Source organism: Oncorhynchus tshawytscha, linkage group LG30 (assembly GCF_018296145.1).
Source record: "Oncorhynchus tshawytscha isolate Ot180627B linkage group LG30, Otsh_v2.0, whole genome shotgun sequence".
Lineage (NCBI taxonomy): Eukaryota > Metazoa > Chordata > Actinopteri > Salmoniformes > Salmonidae > Oncorhynchus > Oncorhynchus tshawytscha.
The window spans coordinates 29,222,549-29,246,338 of record NC_056458.1 but is presented as its reverse complement, the minus strand read 5'-3'; the positions used below and the strand labels follow the sequence as shown (position 1 = coordinate 29,246,338).

The window sequence follows — 23,790 nt, the reverse complement described above, 5'->3', positions numbered from 1 at the left end:
TCAATACCAAAAGTTTATCTCAATACTTTGTTATATACCCTTTGTTGGCAATGACAGAGGTCAAACGTTTTCTGTAAGTCTTCACGAGGTTTTCACACACTGTTGCTGGTATTTTGGCCCATTCCTTCATGCAGATCTCCTCTAGAGCAGTGATGTTTTGGGGCTGTTGCTGGGCAACACGGACTTTCAACTCCCTCCAAAGATTTTCTATAGGGTTGAGATCTGGAGACTGGGTAGGCCACTCCAGGACCTTGAAATGCTTCCTACGAAGCCACTCCTTCGTTGCCCGGGTGGTGTGTTTGGGATCATTGTCATGCTGAAAGACCCAGCCACGTCTCATCTTCAATGCCCTTGCTGATGGAAGGAGGTTTTCACTCAAAATCTCACGATACATGGCCACATTCGTTCTTTCCTTTACACGGATCAGTCGTCCTGGTCCCTTTACAGAAAAACAGCCCCAAAGCATGATGTTTCCACCCCCATGCTTCACAGTAGGTATGGTGTTCTTTGGATGCAACTCAGCATTCTTTGTCCTCCAAACACGGCGAGTTGAGTTTTTACCAAAAAGTTGTATTTTGGTTTCATCTGACCATATGACATTCTCCCAATCTTCTTCTGGATCATCCAAATGCTCTCTAGCAAACTTCAGACGGGCCTGGACATGTACTGGCTTAAGCAGGGGGACACGTCTGGCACTGCAGGATTTGAGTCCCTGGCAGCGTAGTGTGTTACTGATGGTAGGCTTTGTTACTTTGGTCCCAGCTCTCTGCAGGTCATTCACTAGGTCCCCCCGTGTGGTTCTGGGATTTTTGCTCACCGTTCTTGTGATCATTTTGACCCCACGGGGTGAGATCTTGCATGGAGCCCCAGATTGAGGGAGATTATTAGTGGTCTTGTATGTCTTCCATTTCCTAATAATTGCTCCCACATTTGATTTCTTCAAACCAAGTTGCTTACCTATTGCAGATTCAGTCTTCCCAGCCTGGTGCTGGTCTACAATTTTGTTTCTGGTGTCCTTTGACAGCTCTTTGGTCTTGGCCATAGTGGAGTTTGGAGTGTGACTGTTTGAGGTTGTGGACAGGTGTCTTTTATACTGATAACAAGTTCAAACAGGTGCCATTAATACAGGGAACGAGTGGAGGACAAAGGAGCCTCTTAAAGAAGAAGTTATAGGTCTGTGAGAGTCAGAAATCTTGCTTATTTGTAGGTGACCAAATACTTATTTTCCACCATAATTTGCAAATAAATTCATTAAAAATCCTACAATGTGATTTTCTGGATTTTTTTTCTCATTTTGTCTGTCATCGTTGAAGTGTACCTATGATGAAAATTACAGGCCTCCCTCATCTTTTTAAGTGGGAGAACTTGAACAATTGGTGGCTGACTTTGCCCCACTGTATATAAATCCCGGCCCCACCGCTACTCTGAATCTCCCCCTTCCATATCATTTGTCTGTCTCAATAAAAAAACACGTTCAAATGATCAGAGAGGCTAAAGTGTTTTCAGATTCACAAGATCGAGTGTGTGTGTTTCACTGCAGTCTAGATGAGGTTATCTCTGTATAGCACATAACATCAACTCCCACACTCTCACAACCCTCCCCTTACACCCACAGTGGGAATCAAATGCTCTGTAAGAAATATCCCCTTCTCAGGTGCGAGAAGTGTGATACTGCTTGTGAAACATGACATATGGCTGATATCTGCTTTAGCTATGAGACTATAATATTGTTGTTCTTTGACAGGTGTTATTAGATATAATGAATGGGTGTAAAATGTGCTTCAATACTTATTGATAGAATAGATCAATGTATAATGAGGGTGAAGATACAAAGATGCCTTCCTTTAAAATGGATAATAAACAACTCCATTGATTTTACAGGTGCATTTGTTCCTAGGTCATATATTTCGCTATTAAAGGTATCCTAGAATGATCACAGTGGAAAACAATCTGCTTCCCTTTGATCCCTTAAATAACATCACTCCCATTAGATGCATTTATACTGTTAATATGACATATATGATTAGCACACTATAATCCCTTTGATTGGGAGCCAGTCAAAAGATTATCTGCAGTCTGCATCAGACAAAGTGGAGGTTTCTGTTAAAGTGCCTTTACAATGCAGAGCCAGGCTCCCACAGCAAAATCTCTAGGATTTGGAGTCGGAGGCAGTTGCTATGAATGCCTTCTTTATAATGTATTATAAAAAACTGATTATGACCGATAATCCAGCCATGAAGCAGAATAGTTAACACTGTAGCCAGATAGCTGACTGAGCAGCCAAGTAGCAAGTCACTTGCGTGTTTGATGTCACATGGTTCCAACATGTATTATATGTATTATATACTGAACAAAAATATAAACGCAACATGTAAAGTGAGCTGAAATAAACGATCCCAGAAATGTTCCATACGCATAAAACACGTATTTCTCTCATATTCTGAGCACATATTTGTTTCATCCCTGTTAGTGAGCATTTCTCCTTCGTCAAGATAATCCATCCACCTGACAGGTGTGGCATATCAAGAAGTTGATTAAATAGCATGATCATTACACAGGTGCACCTTGTGCTGGGGACAATAAAATGCTACTCTATAATGTGTAGTTTTGTCACACAAAACTATGCCATAGATGTCTGAAGTTTTGAAGGAGCGTGCAATTGGCATGTTTACTGCAGGAATGTCCACCAGAGCTGTTGCCAGAGAATAAGTTGCCTCCAACGTCGTTTTAGAGAATTTGGCAGTACGTCCAATCGGCCTCACAACCACAGACCACGTTTAACCACACCAGCCCAGGACCTACACATCCGGCTTCTTCACCTGCGGGATCGTCTGAGGGGGTGCTGAGGAGTCTTTCTGTTTCTAATAAAGCCTTTTTATGGGGAAAAACTCATTTTTATTGGCTAGGCCTGGCTCCACAGTGGATGGGTGGGCCTGGGAGGCCATAGGCCCACCCACTTGGGAGCCAGGCCCAATCATGTGAAATCCATAGATTAAGTGTTATGCTCGTCGTCGGATGATAAATGACCGGACCAAGGTGCAGCGTGGTAGGCGTACATTCTCTCTTTATTTGAAAACGTAACACCGGGGAAAACCAATTAACACGAACCGAATATAAAGCTAGTCGTGCAATAAAGCAACAAACAAAGACAAGGTCCCATAAAACCCAAAAGGAAACTGACAATTTATATCTGATTCCCAATCAGAGACAACGATAGACAGCTGCCTCCGATTGGGAGAAAAAAACACACTAACAGAAAACCTAGAATGCCCACCCTAATCACACCCTGACCTAACCAAAAATAGAGAAATAAAAAGGCTCTTTAAGGCCAGGGCGTGACATTAGGGCATAATGAAATTATTTAAATAGACTGATTTCCTTATAAGAACTGCAACTCAGTAAAATCTTTGAAATTGTTGCATGTTGAGTTTATATTTTTGTTCAGTATAGATAGAGAGTCTATAGGACTCTGGCCTCTGTGTCAGTCTCTGGGAATCAATACTCTTTAATAATAACAGGAAATAAGAGCAAAGGAATCCATAATCATGAGAAAGATGTGTTCCCTCAAAGGTGATTTTATTAATATGAATCATGTAAATTGGAGAAATATCCTATTTAATATTTAATATATTTGTATTAAGCACGTGAAACTCAGCAATGGCTTTTAGACAATCGCTGCCCTTTGGGAAAAGGACAGACAACCTCTCAGAATAGCTCTGCTGACTTCAATAACCTGTGGACAATCGGTTGGGGGAGAATACCCACCCAGGTGGTATGCCATTGCACTTCAAACAGGAGCAGAAGTTGAAAGGCCTCCAGACCAGAAGTGCGTAACGGTAGAGGTGATGGGTCAAAAGTGTGTCGGACCATGTGTTTTTGTCTTCTTCATCTGGGCGATTGGAACATTACAGCATCGATACGGAGCAACCACAGAAAAGGAGTGTGGTAATATACTGAGCATGTCCGTTTTAGAAAAGCTCAAATGAAACCTGATAGTTTATCAGACGTCGCCAGGGGCAGAATATGCTATTTTAATGGTTGTCCTCACAGTAAATGTTAATGAGAGCGGTTGAGGATTTCTACATCAGGCCAAAGTCTGAGCAGTTCTGTCAGTTAGGTTACATCGGAATCTACAACAGGGACACTGGGGACAAAGTATGCCTCTTTATGTATTGCTGACTACTTGATTAGGTTGAAGCTGCAAACTATACAGAAAAAATATATAAACTCAACATGCAACAATTTCAAAGATTTTATTTAGTTACAGGTCATACAAGGAAATCATTCAATTGAAGTAAATTCATTAGGCCCTAATCTATGGATTTCTCAAGACTGGGAATACAGATATGCATCTGTTGGTGACAGATACCTTTAAAAAAAAGTCATGGCGTGGATCAGAAAACCAGTCAGTATCTGGTGTGACCACCATTTGTCTCGTGGAGCGTGACACATCTCCTTCGCATAGAGTTAGTCAGTATGTTAATTGTGTGCTGTGGAATGTTGTCCCACTCCTTTTCAATGTCTGTGCAAAGTTGCTGGATATTGGCGGGTACTGGAACATGCTGTCGTACACGTAGATCCATAGCATCCCAAACATGCTCAATGGGTGAAGTACGGACATTTTCTTTAATATTTTATTTCAGCTTATGAAACATGGGACCAAGACTTTGCATGTTGTTTTTATAATTTTGTTCAGTGTAAATCATCATTTAGAGAACAATAGTCAACAGAATTATTATATGGCTAAATGGCATCGAAGTGATACATTGACCAATTGATTGTGATTAATAACATTTTACTGGATCAAAGACTTAAATCATATGGATAGTGTTTTAGTGCATCAAGAGACAAATAATTGAAGGTGGTAGAACATTTTCAATCTTCTAAAATAGCTTCCAGCCAGCTCTAGATCATAGGCGTTTTTTTATTGTTGGAATTCCTTTCAAAGGATTTATGCTTCTCCTCTACAATCTTCCCCGTTGCTGTTTTTAGACAGCTCCTCGCACCCCGGCACAAATTACATTTGACAACCCTCACAGAGATTGACAACCCGTGCTTTAAACTTCAGCCAATTTTTCCCTGCTGCGCTGCAGTAGCTACTGAACAGGGGCCCTTTTCAATTAATGCTACTGCTGGATCCGAAGCTCTAGTCGCCGCTAACTGACTTCTGCCTCCCTCTACTGTGAGTTACAATGGAACACAGTGAGGATGGAACAGCGCCGGAACAGAATGAGGGTCAGCGTCAAGGCTAGGAATCAATAGCACTTCTTATTCACACAGAGGTCTGAGTTGTGCACATTGTAGATTGGACTGCTGCTTTTTTCACCATGGAGGGCACTGAGGGGGCACTGCTTCCTCTGGGCAAAGGGCGGCCCTCCGTCTGTCGTGCCAACAAGGTGCATCTTTGTTTCGGTGTCGTGCCGTCTAGCCACCCCAAGCCAATGAAAAGGCTTTGTGTATTGGCAGGAAGGCATTTCCACTTTGTATGAGAGAGGAACATTTATCTATGGTGTTTGGCTTGTTCCATTAGGCGCTACAAAGAGTCTGTCATACACCACATTCTGGGCCTAAATGAGACCTCAGTTCAAACACCATTGACTTGGGTCTGCATTTGACTGTCTTCATAGAGAATATGATAAATCAAATCAAATCAAATAAAATTGTATTTGTCACATGCGCCAAATACAACAGGTGTAGTAGACCTTACAGTGAAATGCTTACTTACAAGCCCTTAACCAACAATGCTTTAAGAAGTTAAGAAGAAAAATGTGTTAAGTAAAAAATAGATAAGTAACAAAAAAAAATAATAAATAGAAAATAAGTGTAACAAATAATTAACGGCAGTAAAATAACAATAGGTAGGCTATATACAGGGGTACCGGTACAGTGTCAATGTGCGGGGGCACCGGTTAGTCGAGGTCATTCAGGTAATATGTACATGTAGGTAGAGTTAAAGTGACCGTGCATAGATAATAAACAGAGAGTAGCAGTAGCGTAAAAGAGGGGTCTGAGTAGCCGTTTGATTAGCTGTTCAGGAGTCGTATGGCTTGGGGGTAGAAGCTGTTTTGGACCAAGAAGCCTTTTGGACCTAGACTTGCCGCTCCGGTACTACTTGCCGTGCGGTAGCAGAGAGAACAGTCTATGACCAGGGTGGCTGGGGTCTTTGACAATTTTTAGGGCCTTCCTCTGACACCACCTGCTATAGAGATCCTGGATGGAGGGAAGCTTGGCCCCAGTGATGTACTACCCTCTGTAGTGCATTGCGGTCGGAGGCCGAGCAGTTGCAACCAGTCGATGGTGCAGCTGTAGAACCTTTTGAGGATCTTTTATTTGTATTTTTATTTTACCTTTATTTAACCAGGTAGGCAAGTTGAGAACAAGTTCTCATTTACAATTGCGACCTGGCCAAGATAAAGCAAAGCAGTTCGACAGATACAACGACACAGAGTTACACATGGAGTAAAACAAACATACAGTCAATAATACAGTATAAACAAGTCTATATACAATGTGAGCAAATGAGGTGAGAAGGGAGGTAAAGGCAAAAAAGGCCATGGTGGCAAAGTAAATACAATATAGCAAGTAAAACACTGGAATGGTAGTTTTGCAATGGAAGAATGTGCAAAGTAGAAATAAAAATAATGGGGTGCAAAGGAGCAAAATAAATAAATAAATTAAAATTAAATACAGTTGGGAAAGAGGTAGTTGTTTGGGCTAAATTATAGGTGGGCTATGTACAGGTGCAGTAATCTGTGAGCTGCTCTGACAGTTGGTGCTTAAAGCTAGTGAGGGAGATAAGTGTTTCCAGTTTCAGAGATTTTTGTAGTTCGTTCCAGTCATTGGCAGCAGAGAACTGGAAGGAGAGGCGGCCAAAGAAAGAATTGGTTTTGGGGGTGACTAGAGAGATATACCTGCTGGAGCGTGTGCTACAGGTGGGAGATGCTATGGTGACCAGCGAGCTGAGATAAGGGGGACTTTACCTAGCAGGGTCTTGTAGATGACATGGAGCCAGTGGGTTTGGCGACGAGTATGAAGCGAGGGCCAGCCAACGAGAGCGTACAGGTCGCAATGGTGGGTAGTATATGGGGCTTTGGTGACAAAACGGATTGCACTGTGATAGACTGCATCCAATTTGTTGAGTAGGGTATTGGAGGCTATTTTGTAAATGACATCGCCAAAGTCGAGGATTGGTAGGATGGTCAGTTTTACAAGGGTATGTTTGGCAGCATGAGTGAAGGATGCTTTGTTGCGAAATAGGAAGCCAATTCTAGATTTAACTTTGGATTGGAGATGTTTGATATGGGTCTGGAAGGAGAGTTTACAGTCTAACCAGACACCTAAGTATTTGTAGTTGTCCACGTATTCTAAGTCAGAGCCGTCCAGAGTAGTGATGTTGGACAGGCGGTTAGGTGCAGGTAGCGATCGGTTGAAGAGCATGCATTTAGTTTTACTTGTATTTAAGAGCAATTGGAGGCCACGGAAGGAGAGTTGTATGTTGATCTGAGGACTCTTGCAAAATCTTTTCAGTCTCCTGAGGGGGAATAGGCTTTGTCATGCCCTCTTCACGACTGTCTTAGTGTGTTTGGACCTTGATAGGTTGTTGGTTATGTGGACACCAAGGAACTTCAAGTTCTCAACCAGCTCCACTGCAGCCCCGTCAATGAGAATGGGGGCGTGCTCTGTCTTCCTTCTCCTGTAGTACACAATCATCTCCTTTGTCTTGATCATGTTGAGGGAGAGGTTGTTGTCCTGGCACCACACGGCCAGGTCTCTGACCTCCTCCCTATAGGCTGTCTCATCATTGTTGGTGATCAGGCCTATCACTGTTGTGTCATCGGCAAAGTTGATGATGGTGTTGGAGTCGTGCCTGGCCATGCAGTCATGAGTGAACAGGGAGTGCAGGAGGGGACTGAGCACGCACCACTGAGGTGTCCCCGTGTTGGGGATCATCGTGGCGGCTGTGTTGTTACCTACCCTTACCACCTGGGGGCGGCTTGTCAGGAAGTCCAGGATCCAGTTGCAAAGGGTGTTTAGTCCCAGGGTCCTTAGCTTAGTGATGAGCTTTGAGGGCACTATGGTGTTGTAGTCAATGAATAGCATTCTCACATAAGTGTTTCTTTTGTCCAGGTGGGAAAGGGGAGTTTTGAGTGCAAAACTGTGGTGCGGTATGCAAGTTGGAGTGGGTATAGTGGGTATAGGGTATAGTGGGTATAGGGTTTCTGGGATAATGGTGTTGATGTGAGCCATGACCAGCCTTTCAAAACACTTCATGGTTACAGACGTGAGTGCTACGGGTCGTTTAGGCTTAGTATTCTTTTTAAAACGTAATTTTTTTTTTACCCCCTTTTCTCCCCAATTTCGTGGTATCCAATTGTTAGTAATTACTATCTTGTCTCATCGCTACAACTCCCGTATGGGCTCGGGAGAGACGAAGGTCGAAAGCCATGCGTCCTCCGAAACAAAACCCAACCAAGCTGCACTGCTTCTTAACACAGCGCGCATCCAAACCGGAAGCCAGCAGCACCAATGAGTCGGAAGAAACACTGTGCATCTGGCGACCTTGGTTAGCGTGCACTGCGCCCGGCCCGCCACAGGAGTCGCTGGTGCGCGATGAGACAAGGATATCCCTACCGGCCAAGCCCTCCCTAACCCGGACGACGCTAGACCAATTGTGTGTCGCCCCACGGACCTCCCGGTCGCGGCCGGCTGCGACAGAGCCTGGGCGCGAACCCAGAGTCTCTGGTGGCACAGCTAGCGCTGCGATGCAGTACCCTAGACCACTGCGCCACCCGGGAGTAGGCTTAGTATTCTTGGGCACAGGGACTATGGTGGTCTGTTTGAATGTTGGTATTACAGACTCAGTCAGGGACAGGTTGAAAATGTCAGTGAAGACACTTGCCAGTTGGTCAGCGCATGCACGGAGTCTGTCTGGCCCTGCGGCCTTGTGAATGTTGACCTGTTTAAAGGTCTTACTCACATCAGCTATGGAGAGTGTGATCACACAGTCGTCCGGGATAGCTGATGCTCTCATGCATGCTTCAGTGTTACTTGACTCGAAGCGAGCATAGAAGTAATTTAGCTCGTCTGGTAGGCTCGTGTCACTGGGCAGCTCTCGGTTGTGCTTTCCTTTATAGTCCACAATAGTTTGCAAGCCCTGCCACATCTGACGAGCGTCTGATCCGGTGTAGTACGATTAAATCTTAGTCCTGTATTGGCGCTTTGCCTGTTTGATGGTTCGTTGGAGGGCATAGCGGGATTTCTTATAAGATTCCGGATTAGAGTCCCACTCCTTGAAAGCGGCAGCTCTACCCTTTAGCACAGTGCGGATGTTGCCTGTAATCCATGGCTTCTAGTTGGGGTATGTACAAACGGTCACTATGGGGACGACGTCATCAATGCACATATTGATGAAGCCAGTGACTGATGTGGTGTACTCCTGAATGCCATCGGAAGAATCCCGGAACATTCCAATCTGTGCTAGAAAGACAGTCTGCCTACCTTTGACTGCAAATGGATTAAGATCGCTTTAAAGGGTCTCTTTGTTGTTGCTGATGGTCAATGTAGCAGGCATACCAGATCCCCCAAAATAACCCAACATATGGAATATTCCAACCTTCATCCCCTTGCAATTCTTGAGAACATTGCTGTCGAAGATTGCACATGGCGACCTTAGAGAAACATTGTCCCCAAACTGATGACTTTCCTTACACTTGCCCTAATACCAAGCCAAACCGGATTTCTCTCCCTATGTCCTGTGTTTCTATAGAAACAAGCACTCAGCGTTGGATCAGGCATTTTTTCTGAAACCAAAAGATTGTGGTACACTTGTTTCAAAGAAAAAGAGCCACAGTAACGGTTACATTAACTGTGGCACAGATACTGGCCACTCCACCGAGTAGAGGACTCTATTTACCTGTACCTACACTTCCAGCATGTCCCACAACTTTGGTACTATCTTCAACTTCCATGTCCGTGTAGTTTCCCCCCTCTCTCCCATCCCCACTTAAAAAATATAGCTGACTTTTAAAGCAATCCTTCCTTTCTATTGGCCAGGCAGGCTGTTATCCTTCTGAAGTATAGATCTCCAACACTGATCTCCAATATTCGCTACAGTGTGAGAGCCAACCTTCAACCACAGCCACTCTCCAATATCAATGAGGATCTCCAAGTAAGGCCCCAAAAAAGACTAGAGTTGCATAAGTTCCTCAAAGCGACAACATCCACATTGCCCTTATGTCAAAGTTTAGCAGAAATTATTAGGAATCCTCTCAGGTTTGCGTTGGAGCTAGTGTGAATTGTAGATGGCTCCTCTCACAATATCATCCCATTTGATTTGATATGACAATCACTAGGTGTGGCAGTCTGACATGCACTGATGGGTATGAGGTCATTTGAGGAACGAGAGGAGAGAAGAGGGAAAGGAGGGACAAGTGTAACAGCTGGACTTGTGTCATCATTAGCTCAGAGAAGAGGTCTGACTGAGTGGTACTCTAGACCTGAGGCTTTATGCTGCTGCCCTACCTGTACACACCAATTATGTATATAAAACCTGGATTACTGGTGCTATGTATTGGCCATTGAGAGGCTTTGAAGCCACCGGTTGTAGGATCAGTCCTCCATATGTATGTATTTAACAATTTCTTATATATTTTTTACGTATCATTTTTATGTTTAGCTCACATAATATAATTTCAAAGTATGCATTAAGGTGTCTGTAATATAATACATGTGTAAAAAAAACAACGAATGTAGACATGTATAAATGCATTTCTATACCTTCCAAAATATTTTTTTACAAGGGTGGTGGAGTGCCAAGATGGAGGCACGATGGATTCAACACAGTCATCGAGTGTATATATAAAGCATTGGTACACACAGAAAAATAAAGAAACACCGATATAGACATTCAGGCAAACAGTATATACAGATATAAACACATATGCATGTACAGTGCCTTCGGAAAGTATTCAGACCCCTTTACTTTTTCCACATTTTGTTAGGTTACAACCTTGTTCTAAAATGGTTTAAATAGTTTTTTCCCTCAATCTACACACAATACCTCGTAATGACAAAGCAAAACTGAAATATTACATTTACATAAGTATTCAGACCCTTTACTCAGTACTTTGTTGAAGCACCTTTGGCAGTGATCACAGCCTTGAGTATTCTGGGGTATGACGCTTGGCACACCTGTATTTGGAGAGTTTTTACCATTCTTCTCTGTAGACCCTCTCAAGCTCTGTAAGGTTGAAATGGGAATTTCGGTGCACGGCTATTTTCAGGTCTCTTCAGAGATGTTTGATCTGGTTCAAGTCCGGGCTCTGGCTAGGCCACTCAAGGACATTCAGAGACTTGTCCCGAAGCCACTCCTGCGTTGTCTTGGCTCTGTGCTTAGTGTCGTTGTCTTGTTGGAAGGTGAAATTTCACCCCAGTCTGAGGTCCTGAGCGCTCTGGAGCAGGTTTTCATCAAGGATCTCTCTGTACTTTGCTCCGTTCATATTTCCCAATATTTCCCATATTTCCAATCCTGACTAAGTCTCCCAGTCCCTGCTGCTGAAAAACATCTCCACAGCATGATGCTGCCACCACCATGCTTCACCGTAGGGATGGTGCCAGGTTTCCTCCAGACGTGCCACATGTCATTCAGGCCAAAGAGTTCAATCTTGGCTTTATGCCTTTTGAAAGAATTCACTCATTTAATATATCAAAGATCAAATGGCTATGGTAGGCTACAAATCTTATTATTCAGCTGAAGCAAGCCTACAAATAGTCTTCAGTACATTTACCTAATCTTGTTTCTCTTGGCCTGAGAGTCCTTTAGGGGCCTTTTAGGGGCAAACTCCAAGCAAGCTGTCATGTGCCTTTTACTGAGGAGTGGCTTCCGTCTGGCCACTCTACCATAAAGGCCTGATTGGTGGAGTGCTGCAGAGATGGTTGTCCTTCTGGAAGGTTCTCCCATCTCCACAGAGGAACTCTAGAGTGACCATCGGGTTCTTGGTCACCTCACTGACCAAGGTGCTTCTCCCTCGATTTTTCAGTTTGGCCGTGCGGCCAGCTCTAGGAAGAGTCTTGGTGGTTCCAAACTTCTTCCATTTAAGAATGATGGATGCCACTGTGTTGATACCCTTCACCAGATCTGTGACTCGACACAATCCTGTCTCGCAGCTCTATGGACAATTCCTTCGACCTCATGGCTTGGTTTTTGCTATGACATGCACTGTCAACTGTTGACCTTATATAGACTCAAACAAGTTACAGTTGACTTACAATTAATGGAGGACAATCCAGTTCTAGGAGAAACAGTCATGTTCTATTTTACAGAAACAAATGGGAGTTCCTTCTGACTTTAAACACAAATTACCATACTTAGATCTAACTAACTAGCCTTTCCAAATCATGTTCAATCAATTGAATTTACCACAGGTGGTCTCCAATCAAGTTGTAGAAACATCTCAAGGATGATCAATGGAAACAGGGTGCACCTGAGCTCAATTTCGAGTGCTGAGGATCTTTATTTATTATCCATTTTAGAATAAGGCTGTAACGTAACAAAATGTGGAAAAAGTTAAAGGCACTGTACATACACTGATAGACAGAGATGAGTACAGATGGACACGTGGTGTTATGATGACAAAAGCAGATGGATAGAAACAGACCTGCACATTTGCACACAGGCTAGGAATAAAGTCACAGTTGTCCTATTAATAGTCATTTCCTATTTGCCTTACTTATTGTGATATAACATGTGTTACATAACGGAAGTCACTCAAAAACATTGACTCTGGGGAGTGCGTAATGAGCCGTGGAGGACTTTGATAATGTTGATGTTGTGGGCCATTGTGCCTTCAAAGCCCTTTGTTTAGCCCACATCGTCGGCCGCCATCTGTTATGAGGGGTTGCCAGATTGCCAAGAGCAAAATCATAAATACCCCCCCCCCCCTTTCACTGTTTGACCTGTAAAGAGTGAAAGCTGCTGTGACACTGGGCTGCTACACAACCCCTGTAGTCTTAGTTTTATGATGGATTCAGATTTGGCAGGCTCTTGTGTTTCTGTGCTCCATTTCTATGCGTCTGGTGGGGTGTTTGGAAGAGTTAGGAATGGCACTCGGCACGCCTGCCACCCAAAATAAAACAAACACATCTACTTACCGGTATTTCTTCAGATTTTGTAGAGCACAACAGTATATACAGGGTCTCTTCTTTTCATTTGGCATGCAAATTGAATTGCTATTTAGCAAGCAAATGTCACTTGGGAGAATACTAAAACCATTTCAGCTCACCATTCTTGGATCCCTGGGAGCTATCCCTGATTTTAGTTGGCTAAAGAAACAAGGGGCATTTGGTATTAGCCTACTGTAGTTATTTGACCATAGGCTATTTACTTACCTCACTTCTGTTCAAACTTCTCATGTAAATCGTGGTTAGTCAATGTGCTAAAATGGATAGTATTATTGCATATCATGTCCATGTAAGCTTACTCCTGTAAGTATAGTGTAATGTGGCTACTGTAATAATGTTTGAGACTTGATGTGTGTCCAGTCCATCCAACCAGCATATGTTGTGGGTAATTACTTTTTTCACAAAAATGCTTCAGGGAGTAAGATATGAGCTACTGGCTCTCAGACTGGCTCACAGACTAATGGAAGTTCATGTAGTTAATGGAATACCCATCCCGTGCCCTAGAAAGAAGAAGATAAAGGTACAGGTCCGGGTCCCGGTGGTTCGGAAAACCTGGTCTATATGATACAGTAGAGGGAGGATTATATACACCCTTAGAAAAAAGGGTTCCAAAAGTGTTCTTCAAGGGAGAACCCCTTTTGGTTCCAGGTAAAAACCCTTTTGGTTCCAGGTAAAACCCTTTTGGGTGTCATGTAGAACCGTCTGAGGAAAGGGTTCTGCATGGAACCCAAACGGACTCTACAAAGGGTTATCCTATGGAGACAGCCTCAGAATCCTTTTAGGTTTGAGATAACAACTTTTTTTCTAAGAGTGTACTATGGATTATAGCGTACTGAATACTATATTTCCTGGTTTGACCACTGTTATTAATCTCTCTCCCCTTCCTTCCTATCCCCCCCAGGCCGAGCCAGTCTGCACGGAAAATCTTCTCTGCGGATTGAGAAGGTGCGTTCAGACGACCAGGGCTGGTATGAGTGTAAGGTCCTGATGTTGGAGCAGCAGTACAACACCTTTCACAACGGCAGCTGGGTGCACCTCACAGTAAACGGTGAGTTAGGTGGACGTCACAGGCACACACGCACACACACCCACCCAGTCCATCACTCTCTCATACACACAATTGCACGCCCACCCCTCCACACACACACAGACACCTGTCGCTGTGTTAGCAGACACCTCAGACAGACACGCAGCCTCCCCCGGTCCCTGGTCACAGCACATTAGCTCAGTGTCATCAGCGCTGTATGACTTACCCAGAGCTCTGGAGAGGAGCCAGTCATTTAGGCCCCAGGTCCCTCCGCTCTACCACTGTCCAACTATCACGCCTCTGCTAGACTAACTGAAATGGATTCATTGCAGCAGCCATCTGCTGACTGGACACCCCAGCCCTTACTGCTGTGGATGGGTTGAATGTCCTATAATGAGACCTTAGTTATCAACATAGCAAGTCAGTTTGGCTTCGTCAATGGGTCTTTGATGAAGGCGATTCTGTTGTTTGGGGTGGGTGGTTTGATTTGGTACAATTGATTCTGTTTTGTCTACAGAGTAGATTTACTCTCTTGTGGTGGATGTTTTGTGTAGGACAGGCCTGGGTTGTCTACTTATTCCAAATACTGTTTGAGAGACTTGCCTGACATTAAGAGTTTGCACTTTTTGGACTCCATTGCTTCAAGTCCACCTCAATTATGTGAAATATTTGAAATAAATATTTGACTTGGGAATACTTCTGACATGGGCTAGATTTAGAGTTCTACTAAGTCATACATGGTAGCTCGGTTGCTGAGATACGGTGCCTTCAGAAAGTATTCATATCCCTTGATTTATTCCACATTTTGTTGAGTTATAGCCTGAATTCAAAATGGATTCAATATAATTTTTTCTCACCCATCTACACACAATACCCCAAAATGATGAAGTGGAAACATGTTTTTAGAAATACAGAAATATATAATTTACGTAAGTATTCACACCCCTGAGTCAATACATGTTAGCATCACCTTTGGCAGCGATTACAGCTGTGAGTCTATCTGGGTAAGTCTCTAAGAGCTTTGCACACCTGGATTGTACAATATTTGCTCATTATTCTATTTAAAATTACAACAACTCTGTCAAGTTGGTTGTTGATCATTGCTAGACAGACATTTTCATGTTTTGCCATAGATTTTCAAGCCAATTTAACTCCAAACTGTAACTAGGCCACTCAGGAACATTCAATGTCGTCTTGGTAAGCAACTCTAGTGTATATTTGGCCTTGTGTTTAAGGTTATTGTCCTGCTGAAAGGTGAATATCAATCAATTCAATCAATCAAATGTATTTATAAAGCCCTTTTTACATTAGCCGATGTCACAAAGTGCTATACAGAAACCCAGCCTAAAACCTCAAACAGCAAGCACGGTGGCTAGGAAAAACCTAGAGAGAAACCAGGCTCTGAGGGTTGGCCAGTCCTCTTCTGGCTGTGCCGGGTAGAGATTATAACAGTACATGGCCAAGATGTTCAAACATTCATAGATGACCAGCCGGGTAAAATAATAATAATTACAGTGGTTGTAGAGGGTGCAACAGGTCAGCACCTCAGGAGTAAATATCAGTTGACTTTTCATAGCCGATGATTCAGAGTTTGAGACAGCAGGTGCGGTAGAGAGAGAGAGAGAGTCGAAAACAGCAGGTCCGGGACAAGGTAGCATGTCCGGTGAATAGATCAGGGTTCCATAGCCGCAGGCAGAACAGTTAAAACTGGAGCAGCAGCATGACCAGGTGGACTGGGGACAGCAAGGAGTCATCAGGCCAGGTAGTCCTGAGACATGGTCCTAATGCTCAGGTCCAACGAGAGAAGAGAGAAAAATAGAATTAGAGGGAGCATACTTATATTCACACAGGACACTAGATAAGAGGAGAATATAACAGACTGACCCTAGCCCCCTGACACATAAACTATTGCAGCATAGATACTGGAGGCTGAGACAGGAGGGGTCGGGAGACACTGTGGCCCCGTCCGATGATACACCCAGACAGGGCCAACCAAGCAGGATATAACCCCAGCCACTTTGCCAAGGCACAGCCCCCAAACCACTAGAGGGATATCTTCAAACCACCAACTTACTACCCTGAGACAAGTATAGCCTACAAAGATCTCCCCCAGGGCATGAACCTGAGGGGGGCACCAACCCAGACAGGAAGATCACGTCAGTGACTCAACCGACTCAAGTGACGCACCTCTCCTAGGGACACAATGGAAGAGCACCAGTAAGCCAGTGACTCAGCCCCCGTAATAGGGTTAGAGGCAGAGAATCTCAGTGGAGAGAAAGGAAACCGGCCAGGCAGAGACAGCAAGGGCGGTTCGTCGCTCCAGTGCATTTCCATTCACCTTCACACCCCTGGGCCAGACTACACTCAATCATAGGACCAACCTACTGAAGAGATGACTCTTCAATAAAGACTTAAAGGTTGAGACCGAGTCTGCATCTCTCACATGGATAGGCAGACCATTCCATAAAAATAGAGCTCTATAGGAGAAAGCCCTGCCTCCAGCTGTTTGCTTAGAAATTCTAGGGACAGTAAGGAGGCCTGCGTCTTGTTACCGTGACGTGTAGGTATGTACGGCAGGACCAAATCTGAAAGATAGGTAGGAGCAAGCCCATGTAATGCTTTGTAGGTTAGCAGTAAAACCTTGAAATCAGCCCTAGCCTCAACAGGAAGCCTGTGTAGAGAGGCTAGCACTGGAGTAATATGATAAAATGTTTTGGTTCTAGTCAAGATTCTAGCAGCCGTGTTAAGCACTAACTGAAGTTTATTTAGTGCTTTATCTGGGTAGCCGGGAAGTAGAGCATTGCAGTAGTCTAATCTAGAAGTGACAAAAGCATGGATACATTTTTCTGCATCAGTTTGGACAGAAAGCTTCAGATTTTTTTCAATGTTACGTAGATGGAAATAAGCTGTCCTTGAAACAGTCTTGATATGTTTGTCAAAAGAGAGATCAGGGTCCAGAGTAATGCTGAGGTCTTTTACAGTTTTATTTGAGTCGACTATACAACCATCAAGATTAATTGTCAGATCCAACAGAAGATGTTTTTTTTTCTTGGGATCTAGAACTAGCATCTCTGTTTTGTCCGAGTTTAAAAGTAACACATTTTCTGCCATCCACTTCCTTATGTCTGAAAAACATGCAATTTTTAGACTTCACCATGTTTCATCAAAATGTACAGCTGTGTATCGTCCGCATAGCAGTGAAAGTTAACATTATGTTTCCGAATGACATCACCAAGAGGTAAAATATGTCGTGTAAACAATAGTGGTCCTAAAACGGAACCTTGAGGAACACCGAAATTTACAGTTGCTTTGTCAGAGGACAAACCATCCACAGAGACAAACTGATATCTTTCTGACAGATAAGATCTAAACCAGGCCAGAACTTGTCTGTGTAGAGCAATTTGGGTTTCCAATCTCTCCAAAAGAATGTGGTGATCGATGGTATCAAAAGCAGCACTAAGGTCTAGGAGCACGAGGACAGATACAGAGACTCGGTCTGACGCCATTAAAAGGTAATTTACCACCTTCACAAGTGCAGTCTCAGTGCTATGATGGGGTCTAAAACCAGACTGAAGCGTTTCATATACATTGTTTGTCTTCAGGAAGGCAGTGAGTTGCTGGGCAACAGCTTTTTTAAAGGAATGGGAGATTCGATATAGGCCGATAATTTTTTATATTTTCTGGATCAAGGTTTGGCTTTTTCAGGCTTTATTACTGCCACTTTTAGTGAGTTTGGTACACATCCGGTGGATATTATTATGTTCACCATAGGAGCCAAGCACAGGAAGCAGCTCTTTCAGTAGTTTAGTTGGAATATGTATTTATCTTGAATATGTATGCAGCTTGAAAGTATGCAGTTTGAAGGTTTAGAGGACATTACTATTTTTCATCAATGTGTCAAGAGATATAGTATTAAAATCTTGAGTGTCTCCCTTGATTCTAGGTCCTGGCAGTGTTGTGCAGACTCAGGACAACTGAGCTTTGGAGAAATATGCAGATTTAAAGAGGAGTCCATCATTTGCTTTCTAATGATCATGATCTTTTCATCAAAGAAGTTCATGAACTTATCACTGCTGAAGTGAAAGCCATCCTCTCTTGGGGAATGCTGCTTTTAGTTAGCTTTGCGACAGTATCAAAAATACATTTTGGATTGTTCTTATTCTCCTCAGTTAAGTTGGAAAAATAGGATGATCGAGCAGCAGTGAGGGCTCTTCGATACTACATGGGACTGTCTTTCCAAGCTAATCGGAAGACTTCCAGTTTGGTGTAGCGCCATTTCCGTTCCAATTTTCTGGAAGCTTGCTTCAGGGCTCGGGTATTTTCTGTATACCAGGGAGCTAGTTTAGTATGACTAATGTTTTTTGTTATTAGGGTTGTGACTGCATCTAGGGTATTGAGCAAGGTTAAATTGAGTTCCTCAGTTAGGTGGTTAACCGATTTTTGTACTCTGACATCCTTAGGTAGGTGGATGGACTCTGGAAGGGCATCTAGGAATCTTAGGGTTGTCAGAGATTTTATAGCACGGCTTTTGATGATCGCTGTTTGGGGTCTGAGCAGATTATTTGTTGCGATTGCAAACGTAATAAAATTGTGGTCCGATAGTCCAGGATTATGAAGAAAAACATTAAGATCCACAATAGTTATTCCACAGTACAAAACTAGGTCCAGAGTATGACTGCAGCAGTGAGTAGGTCCGGAGACATGTTGGACAAAACCCACTGAGTCGATGATGGCTCCGAAAACCTTTTGGAGTGGGTCTGTGAACTTTTCCATGTGAATATTAAAGTCACCAAAAAGTTTTATATTATCTGCCATGACTACAAGGTCCGATAGGAATTCAGGGAACTCCGTGAGGAACGCTATATACGGCCCAGGAGGCCTGTAAACAGTTGCTATAAAAAGTGATTGAGTATTCTGCATAGGTTTCATGACTAGAAGCTCAGACGACGAAAACAGTCTTTTTTTTATTGTCAATTGAAATTTGCCTTAGTAAATGTTAGCAACACCTCCAACCTTTGTGCGATGGATATGGTCAGTAGTGTAACCAGGAGGAGAGGCCTCAATTAACACAGTAAATTAATCAGACTTAAGCCATGTTTCAGTTAGGCCAATCACCTCAAGATTATGATCAGTGATTAGTTAATTGACTATATCTGCCTTGGAAGTGAGGGATCTAACATTAAGTAACCCTATTTTGAGATGTGAGAGATTTTTTTATTTCACCTTTATTTAACCAGGTAGGCCAGTTGAGAACAAGTTCTCATTTACAACTGTGGCCTGGCCAAGATAAAGCAAAGCAGTGCAACAAAAACAACAACACAGAGTTACACATAAACAAACATACAGTCAATAACACAATAGAAAAGAAAAATAGAAAATATATGTACAGTGTGTGCAAATGTAGAAGAGTAGGGAGGTAGGCAATAAATAGGCCCTAGAGGCGAAAATAATTACAATTTAGCATTAATACTGGAGCGATAGATGTGCACATCATGATGTGCAAGTAGAGTTACTGGGATGCAAAAGAGCAAGAGGGAAGTAAAAGTATGGGAATGAAGTAGTTTGGTGGGCTATTTACAGATTGGCTGTGCACAGGTACAGTGATCGGTAAGCTGCTTAGGCAGCTGATACTTAACGTTAGAGAGGGAGATATAAGACTCCATCTTCAGTGATTTTTGCAATTCGTTCCAGTCATTGGCAGCAGAGAACTGGAAGGAAAGGCAACCAAAGGAAGTGTTGGCTTTGGGGATGACCAGTGCAATATACCCGCTGGAGCGCATGCTACGGGTGGGTGTTGCTATGGTGACCAGTGAGCTGAGATAGATGACCTGGAGCCAGTGGGTTTGGCGATGGATATGTAGTGAGGGCCAGCCAACGAGAACATACAGGTCGCAGTGGTGGGTAGTATATGGGGCTTTGGTGATAAAACGGATGGCACTGTGATAGACTACATCCAGATTGCTGAGTAGAGCGTTGGAGGCTATTTTGTAAATGACATCGCCGAAGTCAAGGATCGGTAGGATAGTCAGTTTTACGAGGTTATGTTTGACGGCATGAGTGAAGGAGGCTTTGTTGTGAAATAGGAAGCCGATTCTAGATGTAATTTTGGATTGGAGATGCTTAACCTCTAGCGTCGAGCAATCCCGTATCCGGGAGCGTAATTATAGCCTCAAGCTCATTACCATAACGCAACGTTAACTATTCATGAAAATCGCAAATGAAAGGAAATAAATATATTGGCTCACAAGCTTAGCCTTTTGTTAACAACACTGTCATCTCAGATTTTCAAAATATGCTTTTCAACCATAGCTACACAAGCATTTGTGTAAGAGTATTGATAGCTAGCATAGCATTAAGCCTAGCATTCAGCAGGCAACATTTTCACAAAAACAAGAAAGCATTCAAATAAAATCATTTACCTTTGAAGAACTTCGGATGTTTTCAATGAGGAGACTCAGTTAGATAGCAAATGTTCAGTTTTTCCAAAAAGATTATTTGTGTAGGAGAAATCGCTCCGTTTTGTTCATCATGTTTGGCTCAGAAAAAACCCTAAAAATTCAGTCATTACAACGCCAAACTTTTTTCCAAATTAACTCCATAAAATCGACAGAAACATGGCAAACGTTGTTTAGAATCAATCCTCAAGGTGTTTTTCACATATCTATTCGATGATAAATCATTCGTGGCAGTTTGGTTTCTCCTCTGAACCAAATGGAAAATTGCACGCAGCTGGAGATTACGCAATAATTTCGACGGAGGACACCAAGCGGGCACCTGGTAAATGTAGTCTTTTATGGTCAATCTTCCAATGATATGCCTACAAATACGTTACAATGCTACAGACACCTTGGGGAAACGACAGAAAGTGTAGGATCATTCCTGGCGCATTCACAGCCATATAAGGAGACATTGGAACACAGCGCCTTCAGAATCTGGGGCATTTCCTGTTTGAAATTTCATCTTGGTTTTGCCTGTAGCATCAGTTCTGTGGCACTCACAGATAATATCTTTGCAGTTTTGTAAACGTCAGAGTGTTTTCTTTCCAAAGCTGTCAATTATATGCATAGTCGAGCATCTTTTCGTGACAAAATATCTTGTTTAAAACGGGAACGTTTTTTTATCCAAAAATTAAAAGAGCGCCCCCTATATCGAAGAAGTTCATGTGAGTCTGGAAGAAGAGTTTACAGTCTAACCAGACACCTAGGTATTTGTAGTTGTCCACATATTCTAGGTCAGAACTGTCCAGAGTAGTGATGCAAGACCGGCGGGAGGGTGCTGGCAGCAATCTGTTGAAGAGCCTGCACTTTTACTAGCATTTAAAAGCAGTTGGAGGCCACTGAAGGAGTGTTGTATGGTGTTGAAGCTTGTTTAGAGGTTTGTTAGTGTCCAAAGAAGGGACAGATGTATACACAATGGTGTCGTCTGCGTAGAGGTGGATCAGAGAATCACTAGCAGCGAGAGCGACATTATTGATATATACAGAGAAAAGTGTTGGCCTGAGAATTGAACCATGTGGCACCCCCATAGAGACTGCCAGAGGTCTGGAAAACAGGCCCTCCGATTTGACACTCTTTACTCTATCTGAGAAGTAATTGGTGAACCAGGCGAGGCAGTCATTTGAGAAGCCAAGGCTATTGAGTCTGCCGATAAGAATGCGGTAATTGACAGGTTTGAAAGCCTTGGCCAGGTCGATGAAGATGGCTGCACAGTACTGTCTTTTATCGATGGCGGTTATGATATCGTTTACGAACTTGACCGTGGCTGAGGTGCACCCATGACCAGCTCAGAAACCAGATTCCATAGTGGAGAAGGTACGGTGGGATTCGAAATGGTCGGTGATCTGTTTATTAACTTGGCTTTCGAAGATTTTAGAAAGGCAGGGCAGGATGGATATACTGTAGGTCTATAACAGTTTGCGTCTAGAGTGTCTCCCCCTTTGAAGAGGGGGATGACCGTGGCAGCTTCCAATCTTTGGGGATCTCAGACTACACGAAAGAGAGGTTGAACAGGCTAGTAATAGGGGTTGCAACGATTTCGGCTGATCATTTTAGAAGGTCCAGATTGTCTAGCCCAGCTGATATGTAGGGATCCAGATTTTGCAGTTCTTTCAGAACATCAGCTGTCTGGATTTGGGTGAAGTAGAAGGTGGGGCAAGATGCTGCAGGGGGTGCTGAGATGTTGTCCAGGATAGGGGTAGCCAGGTGGAAAGCATGGCCAGCCGTGGAAAAATGCTAATTGAAATGATCAATTATCGTAGATTTATCGGTGGTGACAGTGTTTCCTATCCAGTGGGTAGCTAGGAGGAGGTGCTCTTATTCTCCATGGACTTTAGTGTCCCAAAACTTTTTGAAATTAGTGCCACAGGATGAACATTTCTAAATCTAGCCTTAGCTTTCATAACTGACTGAATATATTGGTTCCTGACTTCCCTGAAAAGTTGCATATCACGGGGGCTAATTGATGCAGAACACCACAAGATGTTTTTGTGCTGGTCAAGGGCAGTCAAGTCTGGGGTGAACCACGGACTATATCTCTTCTTAGTTCTACATTTTTTGAATGGGGCATGCTTATTTAAGATGGCGAGGAAAGCACTTTTGAAGGACAACCAGGCATCCTCTACTGGCGGGATGAGGTCAATATCCTTCCAGGATACCCGGGCCAGGTCAATTAGAAAGGCCTGCTCACTGAAGTATTTTAGGGAGCGTTTTATAGTGCTGAGGGGTGGTCGTATGACAGCTTACCCGGTACGCACGCAGGCAATGAGGCAGTGATAGCTGAGATCCTGGTTAAAGACAGTACAGGTGTATTTAGAGGGCAGGTTGGTCAGGATGATATCTAAGACGGTGCCCATGGTCACGGATTTCATGTTGTACCTGGTAGGTTGCTTGATGATTTGTGTGAGATTGAGGGCATCTAGCTTCACTTGTAGGATGGCCGGGGTGTTAAGCATGTCCCAGTTTAGGTCACCTAACAGTACGAACTCTGAAGACAGATGGGGGGCGATCAATTCACATATGATGTCCAGGGCACAGCTGGGTGCTGAGGGGGCGCCTATAACAAGCAGCAAAGGTGAGAGACTTGTTTCTGGAAAGGTGGATTTTTAAAAGTAGAAGCTTGAGTTGTTTGGGCACAGACCTGGATAGTATGACAGAGCTCTGCAGGCTATCTCTGCAGTAGATTGCAACTCTGCCCCCTTTGGCAGTTCTATCTTGTCAGAAAATGTTATCGTTAGGGATGGAAATTTCAGGATTTTTGGTGGCCTTCCTAAGCCAGGATTCAGACACGACTCGGACATCCGGGTTGGCGGAGTGTGCTAAAGCAGTGAATAAAACAAACTTAGGGGGAGGCTTCTAATGTTAACGTGCATGAAACCAATGCTTTTACGGTTACAGAAGTCAACAAATGAGAGCGCCTGGGGAATGGGAGTGATGCTGGGGGCTGCAGGGCCCGGGTTAACGTCTACATCACCAGATGAACAAAGGAGGAGTAGGATAAGAGTACGGCTAAAGGATAAAAGATCTGGTCGTCTAGTGCTTTCGGAAGAGAGAGTAAAAGCAGCAGGTTTCTGGACACGGAAGAATAGA

At 43.4% G+C, this 23,790-nt stretch overlaps 1 protein-coding gene across 1 annotated transcript in view; it reads left to right on the top strand.

Annotated features, from left to right (window-relative positions):
• Positions 1-23,790, top strand: part of LOC112229095 (protein turtle homolog B-like) — a 188,928-nt gene that overhangs the window by 43,268 nt on the left and 121,870 nt on the right. The window contains exon 3 of the mRNA XM_042309595.1: positions 14,081-14,227. Within this exon, the coding sequence (XP_042165529.1) occupies positions 14,081-14,227 (147 nt within the window). The remainder of the gene's footprint in view (positions 1-14,080; positions 14,228-23,790) is intronic.